The sequence below is a fragment of the Ovis canadensis genome, chromosome 8 (genome assembly GCF_042477335.2).
Source record: "Ovis canadensis isolate MfBH-ARS-UI-01 breed Bighorn chromosome 8, ARS-UI_OviCan_v2, whole genome shotgun sequence".
Taxonomy (NCBI): Eukaryota; Metazoa; Chordata; class Mammalia; order Artiodactyla; family Bovidae; genus Ovis; species Ovis canadensis.
In genome coordinates this window covers 34,484,680-34,498,009 of record NC_091252.1, presented here as the reverse complement: position 1 = coordinate 34,498,009, position 13,330 = coordinate 34,484,680, and the positions used below count along the sequence as shown (strand labels likewise).

General features: G+C 42.9%; 1 protein-coding gene across 1 annotated transcript in view; it reads right to left on the bottom strand.

Moving 5' to 3' along the window:
* Window positions 1-12,853, bottom strand: part of HDAC2 (histone deacetylase 2) — a 34,008-nt gene extending 21,155 nt beyond the window's left edge. The window contains exon 1 of the mRNA XM_069598061.1: window positions 12,041-12,853. Coding sequence (XP_069454162.1) covers window positions 12,041-12,092 — 52 coding nt within the window. The 5' untranslated portion in view covers window positions 12,093-12,853. The remainder of the gene's footprint in view (window positions 1-12,040) is intronic.
* Window positions 12,854-13,330: the final 477 nt, after the last annotated feature.

Here is a 13,330-nt window from a genome sequence, read left to right as displayed (position 1 = left end):
CACTGGCATCCTCAAACCCTGTATAGTTGGTATTACGGAGGCTGAAATGTTTTATACATCCATATTGGTCAATAAGGAATTTTGGTAACTGAAACTGGGATCCTAAATAAAGTTTTCTTATGACATACTTACTACATTTTTCAGGCTAATGAGAATATTTTGCCTCTTTCTTCATGATTAAAAAATTATAATTCCTATCTTTTAAGATATATCATATTCCAGGTCTTAACAATTTACATATAAGGTTTACTTTAAATAACACCAAAATCCCAGATTTTTGCCTACCAAATTCCAATAAAATAGTTTTAGGTACGTAAAGAGCCAGTGTTTCTATAATAAAAAGTGTTAAGGATGCCACTTAAATATACACCATTTTTCTAATGCAATGGGCAATTTTTACAACAATGTTTATTAGAAATTACTTTCAGTACTAATTCTAGTTTTTAAATAATCAAGTCTAAAATTTGAGCCAATCTGATTGCAATGGTTTGAAATCATCTTAAATAAATAAAACTAATAAATAATAAAAACTAGAGATAAAGAATGATGTTTACTCCCTTTCTAGATCAAAAATATCTTTCAAAATCCTGCCTAAATACACACTTTTTTGGGTTTGTTTAATGACACTGGAATTAAAAACTTCTGCTTCTCTCTTCCATATATTTTAATAGTAGTTCAGGATGAACATTCACTTTTACAACACTGTAACATACTAGTTTCTAATACTAGTACTAACTGATTTTGTTGGTGCTGCACCTTTAATTTACTTAACTCTTCATCTTCAAAACAAGCTTTCCTCTGGAAACAATTCATATATATACATGGTCAACCTTTCTTAATCTGTGCCAACAATAAATCTAAGACAATACAGGCAAGTAGCAAAGAAGAGCTATGGGGATACGGTTCTGCATTTATCACAGTTCAGAGGCTATGAGAGTACAGGAAACTAACAGTTAATTTCCTAGCTGTAAAGCTCTGCTTTACATCATGACAATACACATGAAGTTCCTTGAAAGCATCCTGGTCTCAGCGAATTCTTAGATATGGAAAGCCCACTAGATTTACAAAGTATCACAGGCCTAAGTTAACACAAGGAAGGGCTTTCTAAGTTATCATCCCTACTAAAGGAGATAACAAGAATAAGAATAAAGATTCTCTAGCTTCCCAGGTGTTACAGCGGTAAAGAATCCACCTGTCAATGCAGGAGATGCAAGGGATGCAGGTTCGATCCCTGGGTCAGGAAGATCCCCTGGAGTGGGAAATGGCAACCCACTCCAGTATTCTTGCCTGGAAAATCCCATGGACATAGCCTGGTGGGCTACAGTCCACGGGATCGCAAAGAGTTGGACACAATCGAGCAACTGAGCACACACAGTCTTCACATAACTTCCATCTCCTCTGTGTAAAAATTATCAAGATGAAATGTCTCTAATATCCGTATCTTAAGATCAAATACTCTAGTTATGTACATACTGAGAATTCAATAAAAAGCTATCACTAATCTAATAATTAAAAGATGCTTGCTCCTTGGAAGAAAAGTTGTGACCAATCTAGACAGCATATTCAAAAGCAAAGACATTACTTTGCCAACAAAGGTCTGTAGAGGCAAAGCTATGGTTTTTCTAATAGTCCTGTATGGATGTGAGAGCTGGACTATAAAGAAAGCTGAGCGCCAAAGAATTGATGCTTTTGAACTGTGGTGTTGGAAAAGACTCGAGAGCCCCTTGGACTGCAAGGAGATCTAACCAGTCCATGCTATAGGAAATCAGTCCTGAATATTCATTGGAAGGACTGATGTTGAAGATGAAACTCCAATACTTGGGCCACCTGATGCAAAGAACTGACTCATTTGAAAAGACCCTGATGCTGGGAAAGATTGAAGGCAGGAGAAGGGGACCACAGAGGATGAGATGGTTAGATGGCATCACTGACTCAATGGACATGAGTTTGAGTAAACTCCGGGAGTTGGTGATGAACAGGGAGGCCTGACATGCTGCAGTCTATGGGGTTGCAAAGAGTTGGACACGACAGAGCGACTGGACTGAACTGAATTAATAATGAGAAAGACAACAATAATCTACAAAAGGAAAGTATAGCTGTAATTTCTCAGCAAGAGGGCTTGAAAAAAGAGATGTTAGCAGTGATTAGCATTTATTCAGAGCGCCCGAGAGGGCACCGTTCTAAGCACTTCACGTGTATTATCTGTTCACCTTTTCAGCAACCCTATGATGTAGGTATTATTAATATGATTACTATTCCTATTTTATTAAAGTGAAGATGGAGAGATGTGAAAGTCACACAGCTAGCAAGTAGAAGAGCTAGGTTCAAACTCAGGCAGAGCAACTCCGCCCATCTTCTTTAGTAGTAGCTACTGGGAAAGTAACGGCACTTACACTCACTAGAGAGAAACGGCAGGGGGAAGCCTAACAAGAAAAGGACACAAAATGGAATACAAACATTTAAAGAAAATGAACATTAAAAAACTACCTATCTACCAACAGGGTCCTCAAATTTTATATGAATATACACAGCTTTCAACAAGTTTCTTGGCTATACTTTGGGGGCCCAGTTCTACCAAGAATACGCATACTACATAAATGACACACGTCCACAAAGGCAGCCAAGCTACAGACAACTGCTATTTGGTTTCTGAAGAATTCTTCCGAAACGTAAGGGAGTACTAGAAGAACTGCTTGACCCTCTATCACAAGATTCTCTACATGACTGCTTTGCAGACATCCACTTTTCCATACAGATAAAATAGCTTTCCTTAGTTGCAAAAACCTATGGATTTCATTCACCTCATGTAAATGGTCAGTAATGTAATTTGGGGGCTCCCCAGGTGGTGCAGTACCAGTGCAGGAGACATAGGTCCAACCCCTGAGTCGGGGCGATCTCCTAGCTAGGAAATGGCAACAGACTCCAATATTTTTGTCTGAAAAATTCCATGGAAAGAGGAGCCTGGCAGGTTACAGACCATGCAGCCACAAAGAGTCAGACACAACTGAGCAAGGACACAATGTAATTTGGGCATTTAAAATGTTACCCTGATTTTCATCATACTACTAAAAAATGCTTTACCAGTGAAATAAGTATTCAGAAAAATTAGCTTTGAAGTGGTTCCTTGAATACCACAAACTTTGTCAATGTGAAGTAATTAACAAAAAGACTGAGGCATTACCTGCAAAATTCTCAAAACTGCTCACTCTTCAAGAAGCTCCCAGAATAGAAGTGGCCACTAAGGTCTACAATCTCTTTTCTTTAAAGTTCTGAAACTACATCTATTTGATTTTATAAATGTAATATGATGTATCTGCCATATATTATGTGGCAACCTTAAGTCTGGGCCGCATTCTGTAAGCAAACATTAATATTTCTGCAATAAAAATATGTAAATATTCAAAGTAAGTGGATGATAAAAAAGATGGTAAATATTAATTCAAGTTAAGCTTTGATTCCAAATGAGTTGTAAAATTTTGTTTTCACTTTTCAGATAATTTTGGATTTCAGGACTATGAAATTAACCTTTATGCCTAAAGAAAAGTTGATTAAAAAATGATTCAAGAAAAAACAGAGAGCTACTGTATTATTTTTGTCTTCCATAGACTAGATAGACCACTAGTGACTTTAACACACTGGCTGCTTCTTGAAATACTCAGTCTTGGTTTCCATGATATCACTTTCCTGGATTTCATACCACCCCACAGCCATTCTTCCACCAACCTTTATCAAGTCTCTCCAGTTCATTCATTCATCTCACACATCAAGAGCCTACTGTGTGCCAGGCGGGTGCTTGAGTAAGTAAGTGAATCAACAGTGCTGCTCTAAATCCTCTTCTGTCAGGAATAAGGCACCTAACTGCTCAAAATTCAGAAATTTAAGAGGCATCTTTCATTTAGTGATCACAAAGTCCCAACTCCATTTCCAACCCAATCAACAAATTCTATCAGTTTTACTCCTAAAATCTCTCTTTACATATGTCCATGTCTATCAGTTGCATTCATTACCGTGTATGTGGACCAATATATACTCAATTCTTACTTTCAGTCTTACATTCTATCACTCTTTCTCATCCTTTCTCTACTTTCCAGATACTTAGGAAAACTTCAGTGGCTTTCTGCTTCCTGAATAAAGTCCAAATCTCTAACCACACAGTCTTGGGTGGTCTGGCCCTCTACTGCCTGGCCTGAACCTATAGTTTCCCATGTCTTCCCCTTAGCTTCCTCTCTGTTAAGCACACCAGGTCTCTTCTAATTATGCAGCCTTTGAAGTCTGCAGTGTCTTATGGAAGAAAAGTCTTTTAAGGAGGCTGCCCCATTCTATGCCTTCAGGGGCTTGCCTTGTCTAAATTTACCCTACCAAGGTCCCCTCACTTACTATCTAACATAGTCCTGCCTTTCCTTCTTAAAAACATTTTTAATTAAAAATATTTTTTATATTGGAGTATAGTTGATTTACAATGTCATGTTAGTTTCAAGTGTACGGAAAAGTGATTCAAGCATACTTACACATATATCTATTCTTTTTCACACTCTTTTCCCATATAGGTGACTACAGGACATTAAGTAGAGTTCCCTGTGCCATACAGTATTATACAGATTATCTATTTTATATACAATAGTTTGTATATGTTAATCACAAACTCCCAATTTATCCCTCCTTCCTACCCTTCCCCTCTGGTAGCCATAAATTTGTTTCCTAAGTCTGAATCTGTTTTGTACATAAATTCATTTATATTATCTTTTTAGGTTCCACATACAAATGGTATCATGATATTTGTCTTTCTCTGACTTACCTTTCACTTGGCATGATATCTCTAAGTCCATCCATGTTGCTGCAAATGGCGTTATTTCATTCTTTTTACGACTGAGTAACATTCCATCATTACTCTGTGTGTGTGTGTGTGTGTGTGTGTGTTGCGTTTTCTTTAGCCACTCTTTTGTTAGTGGACAGTTAGGCTCCTTCCATGTCGTGATGACTGTAAACAGTACTGCAATAAACACTGGGGGACATGTATCTTTTCAAGTCAGGTTTCTCCAGATATATGCCTCTCTGCTCAATCATGTCTGACTTTTTGTGACTCTATCGACTGTAGCCTGCCCGGCTCCTCTGTCCATGGGATTCTCCTGCAAGAATACTGGAGTGGGGTGCCAATTCCTCCTCTAGGGAATCTTCTTCAGATATATGCCTAGGAGTGGGATTGCTGGATCATAAGGTACCTCCATTTTTAGATTTTTAAGGAAAGCCTCGATTTTGTTCTCCATAGTGGCTGTATCAATTTACATTTCAATCAACAGTGTAGAAGGGTTCCCTTTTTTCCACACTCTCTCCAGTATTTATTTCTAACATAGTCTTTTATTTTCTTCTTACGATTTCAATCTTTTGTCTACACAACACAGATTAAGGACTTTAACTCCACTTAATATTTCTGAACTCAAAATTGACACCACCCCAACACTTGAACTTTAAATCTGATCTCATCCACCTTTCAATGCTATTATCATTTCCGAAGAGATAACCTTTCTCCCCAATTGCAATAGTTTCCTTTAAGGATGTGTCAACACAAGCATTTAAAGTTTTTGTTAAGTTTTTGTTAATTACTAATACTTTTTTTTTTGGTATCAGAGAAACCCTTTCTTTGCTTTCTTTATGGTAGCAGTGGCAATAGTTCAAAACTTGTGTCACCGAAGGAAAAAAGAAAAATCTTTTAGGTACCAGGTGTTGCTCTCTCCTTGGACATTAAAACTAGACTATGTAGAAAAGGATAGATGGTGAGCTGAGTCAGATACACAAATCTATTTTCATGGAGAAGATAAATAAAATGCCACTCATCCTGCCTGTCTGTAACTTGAGTGGAATCCAGCTGTAAAAGTATAAGGTATTTATCATTTATTCATCAATAATGCAAGAAACCCTGTATCTTTATTAAGGCTGGTAGAAGTTATCAGTTCAGTTCAGTTCAGTTGCTCAGTCGTGTCTGACTCTTTGCGATCCCTGTCCATCACCAACTCCCGGAGTTCACTCAGACTCACGTCCATCAAGTCAGTGATGCCATCCAGCCATCTCATCCTCTGTCATCCCCTTCTCCTCCTGCCCCCAATCCCTCCCAGCATCAGGGTCTTTTCCAATGAGTCAACTCTTCACATGAGGTGGCCAAAGTACTGGAGTTTCAGCTTTAGCATCATTCCTTCCAAAGAACACTGAGGACTGATCTCCTTTAGGATGGACTGGTTGGATCTCCTTGCAGTCCAAGGGACTCTCAAGAGTCTCCTCCAACACCACATTTCAAAAGCATCAATTCTTCGGCGCTCAGCTTTCTTCACAGTCTAACTCTCACATCCATACATGACTACTGGAAAAACCATAGGCTTGACTAGACGGACCTTTGTTCACAAGGTAAGGACCTTTGTTCTCTGCTTTCGAATATGCTGTCTAGGTTGGTCATAACTTTCCTTCCAAGGAGTAAGCGTCTTTTAATTTCATGGCTGCAATCACCATCTGCAGTGATTTTGGTGCCCCCAAAAATAAAGTCTGACACTGTTTCCACTGTTTCCCCATCTAATTCCCATGAAGTAATGGGACCAGATGCCATGATCTTCGTTTTCTGAATGTTGAGCTTTAAGCCAACTTTTTCACTCTCCTCTTTCACTTTCATCAAGAGGCCTTTTAGTTCCTGTTCACTTTCTGCCATAAGGAGCCACCCCACGCCGGAGGCCAGGGGTAGAGGCCGGGAGGAGCAACCCCACGCCCAAGGTCAGGGGTGGCGGCTGAGAGGAGCAACCCCATGTCCAAGGAGCGGTGGCTGTGTGGGAGCAGGAGGGCCGAGAGGAGCTACTCCACGTTCAAGGTCAGGAGAGGCGGCCGTGAGGAGATACCCCTCATCCAAGGTAAGGAGCAGTGGCTGCGCTTTGCTGGAGCAGCCGTGAAGAGATACCCCACGTCCAAGGTAAGAGAAACTCAAGTTAGACGGTAGGTGTTGCAAGAGGGCATCAGAGGGCAGACACACTGAAACCATAATCACAGAAAACTAGCCAAACTAATCACACTAGGACCACAGCCTTGTCTAACTCAATGAAACTAAGCCATGCTGTGTGGGGCCACCCAAGATGGGCGGGTCATGGTGGAGAGGTCTGACAGAATGCGGTCCACTGGAGAAGGGAATGGCAAACCACTTTCTTTGGAAGGACTGACGCTAAAGCTGAAATTCCAGTACTTTGGCCACCTCATGCGAAGAGCTGACTCATTGGAAAAGACTTTGATGCTGGGAAGGATTGGGGGGCAGGAGGAGAAGGGGATGACAGAGGACGAGATGGCTGGATGGCATCAATGACTCGATGGATGTGGTATGAGTGAACTCTGGGAGCTGGTGATGGACAGGGAGGCCTGGAGTGCTGCAATTCACGGGGTCGCAAAGAGTCGGACACAACTGAGCGACTGAACTGAACTGAACTCAGTATTCTTGCCTTGAGAACCCCATGAACAGTATGAAATGGTAGAAGTATAGACATCAGCAAAACAGATTTTATCCTCATCAAGTTTATACTACAGTAGGAAGAAAGACAAAAATTAGGTGTAATTGATAGACAGAAAAACAGTAACAGGGATTAAGGTAAAAGGGAAAAGCTTCTCTGTTAAGGTGAAATCTGAAGGAAGAAAATGGTAAAAAAAAAAAAATCTTGGGGAAGAGAATTCAAGTATATGAAAATCTCAGTCTTATGTTTTGCCATGTTTAAATAAATGATGTGGAATAAAACCACTGGTATTTATGAACTACTGCTATAATTCAGTATCCAGATTTGCCTCCAAAGAAAAGATTACCTATTTCATGGATAATAATGTTTATACTATATCTAAGAACCCATGCAGATATATTAAAGACTACCTAGCAAAAGGCTTGGGCTTCCCTGGTGGCTCAGCAGTAAAGAATCTGCCTGTAATGCAGGAGACCCAGGTTTGATCCCTGGGTCAGGAAGATCCCTTGGAGGAGGGCATGGCAACCCACTCCAATACTCCTGCCTAGAGAATCCCATGGACCGAGGAGTCTGGCAGGCTGCAGTCCATAGGGTTGCACAGTGTCGGACACGGCTGAGCAACTAAGCAGCAGCAGCAAAAGGCTCTGGCATCATTGTTATAAATAAAATCTAAGGAAATCTGCCAATAGTTGACTGCCAAGCAGAATTCTTATAATGTGCTACAGTAGACTCGGTGTATACTGGGAGACTTGATATTGGTAACTTTTATAGTCTATCTTTGTACAGTGCTGAGTGATTTTCTCCGAACCACTTTTCTCCAAATCTTATGATGAACCCTATCAGAGAACCCTACCAGAAAAATACAACACAGAGCAATGCATATAATCATATAAATTGTGATATACAAACTTATTATTAATATATTGTATATACAATAAAACAGACACTAAAGGTAACTGGCCTCAAGCTAATTTAAAACAAAGTTAACATTTCTTGATAAAGTATTACTGATGTATGTATCAGTACATACAGATACATGTACATGTATCAGAGCCTAACACAGCTTGGTTTGCTAATTATATTTAAGTACAGAAATCACATCATTTTATTTTTTTCTCTTTTGCCATGTGGCATGTGGGATCTTAGTTCCCTGACCAGGGACTGAAACCATGCCCCTTGCAGGGGAAGCTCGAAACCATGACCACTTGACTACCAGGGAATTCCTAGAAATCACAGTATTTTAAAGCCAGAAGGGATATAACTATATCGTTTAATAGATTATCAACAATCTTGCAGTATATACTAGATGATCAAGATTTAGGAAACGAGTCGTAAGTCAGAAGCTGCAAAAGTAAAAATTTCTCTTGTGCGTGCAGTTGCTTCCGTCATGTCCGACTCTTGGCAACCCTATGAACTGTAGCTTGCCAGCCTCCCCGTACATGGGGCTCTCCAGGCAAGAATACTAGAGTGGGTTGCTTTTCCATTCTCCAGGGATCTTCCCCGCCCAGGGATCAAACCTGCATCTCCTGCAGCTCCTGCATTGCATGTAGCTTTTTTACCCATGAGCCAGTGGGGAAGCCCCAAAACTTCTCTTACTTTTCTTCAAAGGTCTAAGGATATTTCATCCATCAATGCCTTGAAACTCTCATTCCAGTGACCTAAACGGTATGATACTGAGTCTGTAATGTGAACAGAGAAAAGAACATACGTCTTTAGAAGTCCCTTTCATTTGCTAGACACTCTCTCTGTCACCAAGAGTAGGCCTACTGGTCCCAGTAAGCCTAAAGGTAGGAGGATCCCTATGGCTGCAGAATTAGCTATACCTACGGCTTCCCTCTTGATCATTCTTCCTTCTACTTGCTTTACAACAAATTAAAACCAGCTATTCTAGTTCCATAGATTACTGACACTGACACTATTATTTTCGACACTGATGTTGTTGCTTAGCTGCCATGTGGTGTTTGAGGGACCCCGTGGACTATAGCCTGCCAGGCTCCTCTGTCCACAGGACTTCTCCCGGCAAGGAATACTGGATGTTTGTCTATCTTAAGAGTCAGTTCTCTGATGCACAAGCTCTTTCCTCACAATTGAAAAAAAAAACTACTATCACTATCCTTATAAGCTGACAAAATAGGGTTTTCCTGGTGATGAAAATCTAAGCTTCTGGAATTAACTATCCACAGCTTAACATACTATCACCTACAAAGAATTAGCATAATGATACCTATTCATTTTAATAACCTGTGCAAAATATTTTATTAGCCCACCCCCACAAAAAGAACCCAGAGCATATTCCCAATGTAAGCAATTACATATTCCATTCTAAAAATTAGTCAAGGAAGAGCCATAGACAAAAAGACAGATAACCTAACCAGAGACATCTAAACATTCAATTATACACCTGCTGTTGGCCATCAGATGAAGCAGCTGAATGGTCCACTATAAACTATTGACTAAATCACAAAGATTACTCTTTCTATCAAGTCTGCATCCTGCCCTTGGGATCAATACTTGTTCCCATCCCCTCAATGAAGGCTCATTGTAAAAGGGCCCAGGAAAAGAACAGCTGTTGATAAAACTGCTACTTAAGTGTACCTTCTGGTTCTGCAGTTCAAGCCTGGTGACAAGAAGTTTCAAGCAGCTCACTTCATCAGAGTCTATCACTGTCAACAGCAACTAACAGCTGCAGGCAGAGCCTTAGTACCAGTTACCCTAACCTTTTAAAACCCTTCTTCTCTACCCCAAGCCCTGCTAACACATCTCTAAACCTTAGAAACAATATAGTTTTAAAAATTAAGTTACACACATGGTTATTTACTTTTCAATTTGGTCATGGAACCCAAGTCAAGGCCAGTGACCCAAAATATGCATGAACTCTTAAAAAATTAACTCAAAGGAACTTCAGCAATTTACATTAAAATTAAAATCTACTCCCATCTCCACCCCTTCATGATGGCATAATTTCAAATCAATTTGTATCACATATACATGCAGTCTTCTCAAAAAATATTTTAAAAACATGGCTGTTAATATTTAACACTTAGATTTCTTCTGTAAGATTTTAGATTGTTCCACAAATTACACAGGTGGTTATTTTATATAAACAGGCATGAAAATGATTCATGCTTGCTAACTGAAGAGATATGATATGGCCATTTTAAAATTAAAGTCTAGATTTATTCTGACCTAGTCCTCTAAGATCTTTCCATCAGTCTATGATTTTACGATTTATGATACATTGAATGTAGGAAACAGCTTCCAAAATTTTTATTGCTTCACACAAATCAGATGGACTTTCAGGTCCCTGAACCTAGCTTCTTTGTTAAATTTTAGAATTTCTTCTCTGGAGAGTAACCTAACTAGGAACCATTTACCAAGTTAATGTCTTCGTGCAAACTATAAAAAAGGTAACCACTTCTTTTAGTTTAATTTAGACTAGCACAGGAAACGGGATTCAAAAAGACTTACTGCTCAAATTGCAAATGAAGTCAGGACCTCTAAAACGAAATAATTAGATTTTTATAATTTACTGTTCCATGAGCTCAAGCTTATCTGATTATTTAGTACTTTCTGCCGTACTCCTCAAAGTTTTCCAACACCAGGACTCCCACCACCTAGAAACAGCTTTCGCAAGCCAGATGCCAAACCTATCGGTCCTACACCTCCAAAGCAGGGTGTATTTCCTGATCGAACAAAGAGCAACAAAGAAGTGGGTGGTAACCGCCTCTCAGAGAGGCAAGCCAGGACCCATTGAGGCTGATCTACAACACGAGCAACAACAGCGACAACACGCTGCCCCACCACCGTCGCATTTCCCGTGAAGACTGACTACCTCAAACTCGAAAACCCTCATTATTTATTGAGGAAGTGAAGCCCTTTCATTTAAGTGCTGAGAAAGTGGCGCTCAGAGAACCCGGCAAACAAAGGAAAGGGATGGAGCCCACGCAAAACAGGGGTGCGAACGAGCCTCCAGGTGGACGTGGGCCCCCACCCTCAGGGGCTACTCTCCAGCACCCAACCCGGTCGAGGGGTCCAGGGTGAGGCCGGCGGCAGAGAAAAGGAGGAGACGCTCGGGCCAGCCGGGGACACAGAGGGAAGAGGCGGGGAGGGGAGGGTTGGGGGCTGGAGGGGCGGAGCTCTCGGGGCCGTGGGGCTTTGTGTGCAGTCTGGGCCGGGGTAGCTGTTTGGGCCCGCGAGGAGAAATAGGGTGCAGGCGGCCGGAGCAGGGGACCCCCAAAACCTCCCTCCCACGAGCGGCGGGCGGGACAGGCGCGAGGAAGGGCCGTCCCCTTCGCACCAGCACCAAGCCAAGGCAGGCCGGCGGCGGACCGCACTGCCGGAGCGAGAGGGGCCGGAGGGAAAGTGGGGCGTCCGTTTAGCCCCCCGAGGAGGCTGCCGGACGGCGTCGGGTCGGGAATGGGTTAAGATGCTGCCAAAAGTCGGTCCCTCCTCCTGACCCCTCAGCACCCGGCGCGACAACTCGCGACGGCGGCCGCAGAGCCGATGCGGCTCCGGGCCCGGCGCCACAGCCCTGGGCCGCCCACCCTCCCGCCTGCCCGGCGTCTCACCATCATAGTAGTAGCAGACTTTCTTCTTGCCGCCTCCTTGACTGTACGCCATGGGCTCCCCGGCCACCGCCGCCTCCGGCTCCTCCTCTTGCTGCTGCTGCTACTGCTGCCTCCGCGGCTCCGGCGGGGAGAGAAGGCTGGGGCGAAGGTGGAGGGTGGCAGTCGGGCGGGGAAGGGCAGGCCGGAGGGAGGAGAGGAGGGGGGGAGCCGGGAGGGCTGGGTACCGCCCGGCCGAAGGGCCGAGAGCGCGGACCAGGGGGTGGCAGCGGCGCCAACTCGCGACACTGGGGAGGGGGAGGGGGGCGCCAAACTACCTCCGGAGGCCGAGGGGAGGTGGGGCGGGCCCACTGCGACTCCACGGGGGAGGAGGGGGCAAGAGGCTTCTTCAATTTGGGAAAAGAGGCTTTCTTATGATGAGCGACTTGCACAGGACGGCTACCCTATACAGTCGTAAAAGGATTTTTTTTTTTTAAAGAGCCAGCTTTCGCTTTTAGATTAGGTAGGTAAAGGGAGCATGGAGCCGGGTGAACGCTTCCCCCCTTCGGATCTTTGCGCAGTGGTTGTGCCTATCCTGAGCCTGCGCAGTCGGCGCCTCCCCAACCGTAGCCCGGGCCGCCTGGACCCCCTCCGCGAAGTCCCACGCTGCTCCCCTCCCCCTCTGTCGCGAAGCTCCCGCCGGGGCGGACCACGTGCTCTGAGCCGGGCGCAGAGAGACCACTATCCCACCGCTTCGACCTTCTTGAACCCGCCGAGCTGCAACCCACGCCCCCTGTACTGGGTCGTCGTGCATTTCATTTATTTTTTTCATTTTCTACTGATAATCGCTGAGAGGAGGTTTTGACCTCGGAAGAGGTCCCCCCTATTAAGGGGACCTATTGCAGACATTAAAGAGCAGAGAGTACTGCCTGACTTTAAATAGGCAGTTATGGCATGCATGTATGTGTTAGGGTTCTAAGTAATTTATGATGTATTTCATTTATATGTGTTAACTCGATTGAGACTCCCAACAACTGGGAGTAAGCTGGGACGTTAAGTATTGTTTCTAGTTCTTTATAAATGGACTTTATAACGCACTTGGTCCTCTCCAAGGTTGATGGTCTGGGGTTTGATTTCAGCCTTTCTCTAAAGTCCACACATCCTAGCTACTCCATTATGACTGCTTCTGCTGGCTGGGCACTGGAAGATGGCAGCATAAAGTTCAGAGAAAGGACTTTCAGAACTTTTGGACGGTATAAATACCTTTGCCCCTGTGTTCAATAAGTCATCAAACATGGAACCTTTTCAGCCACC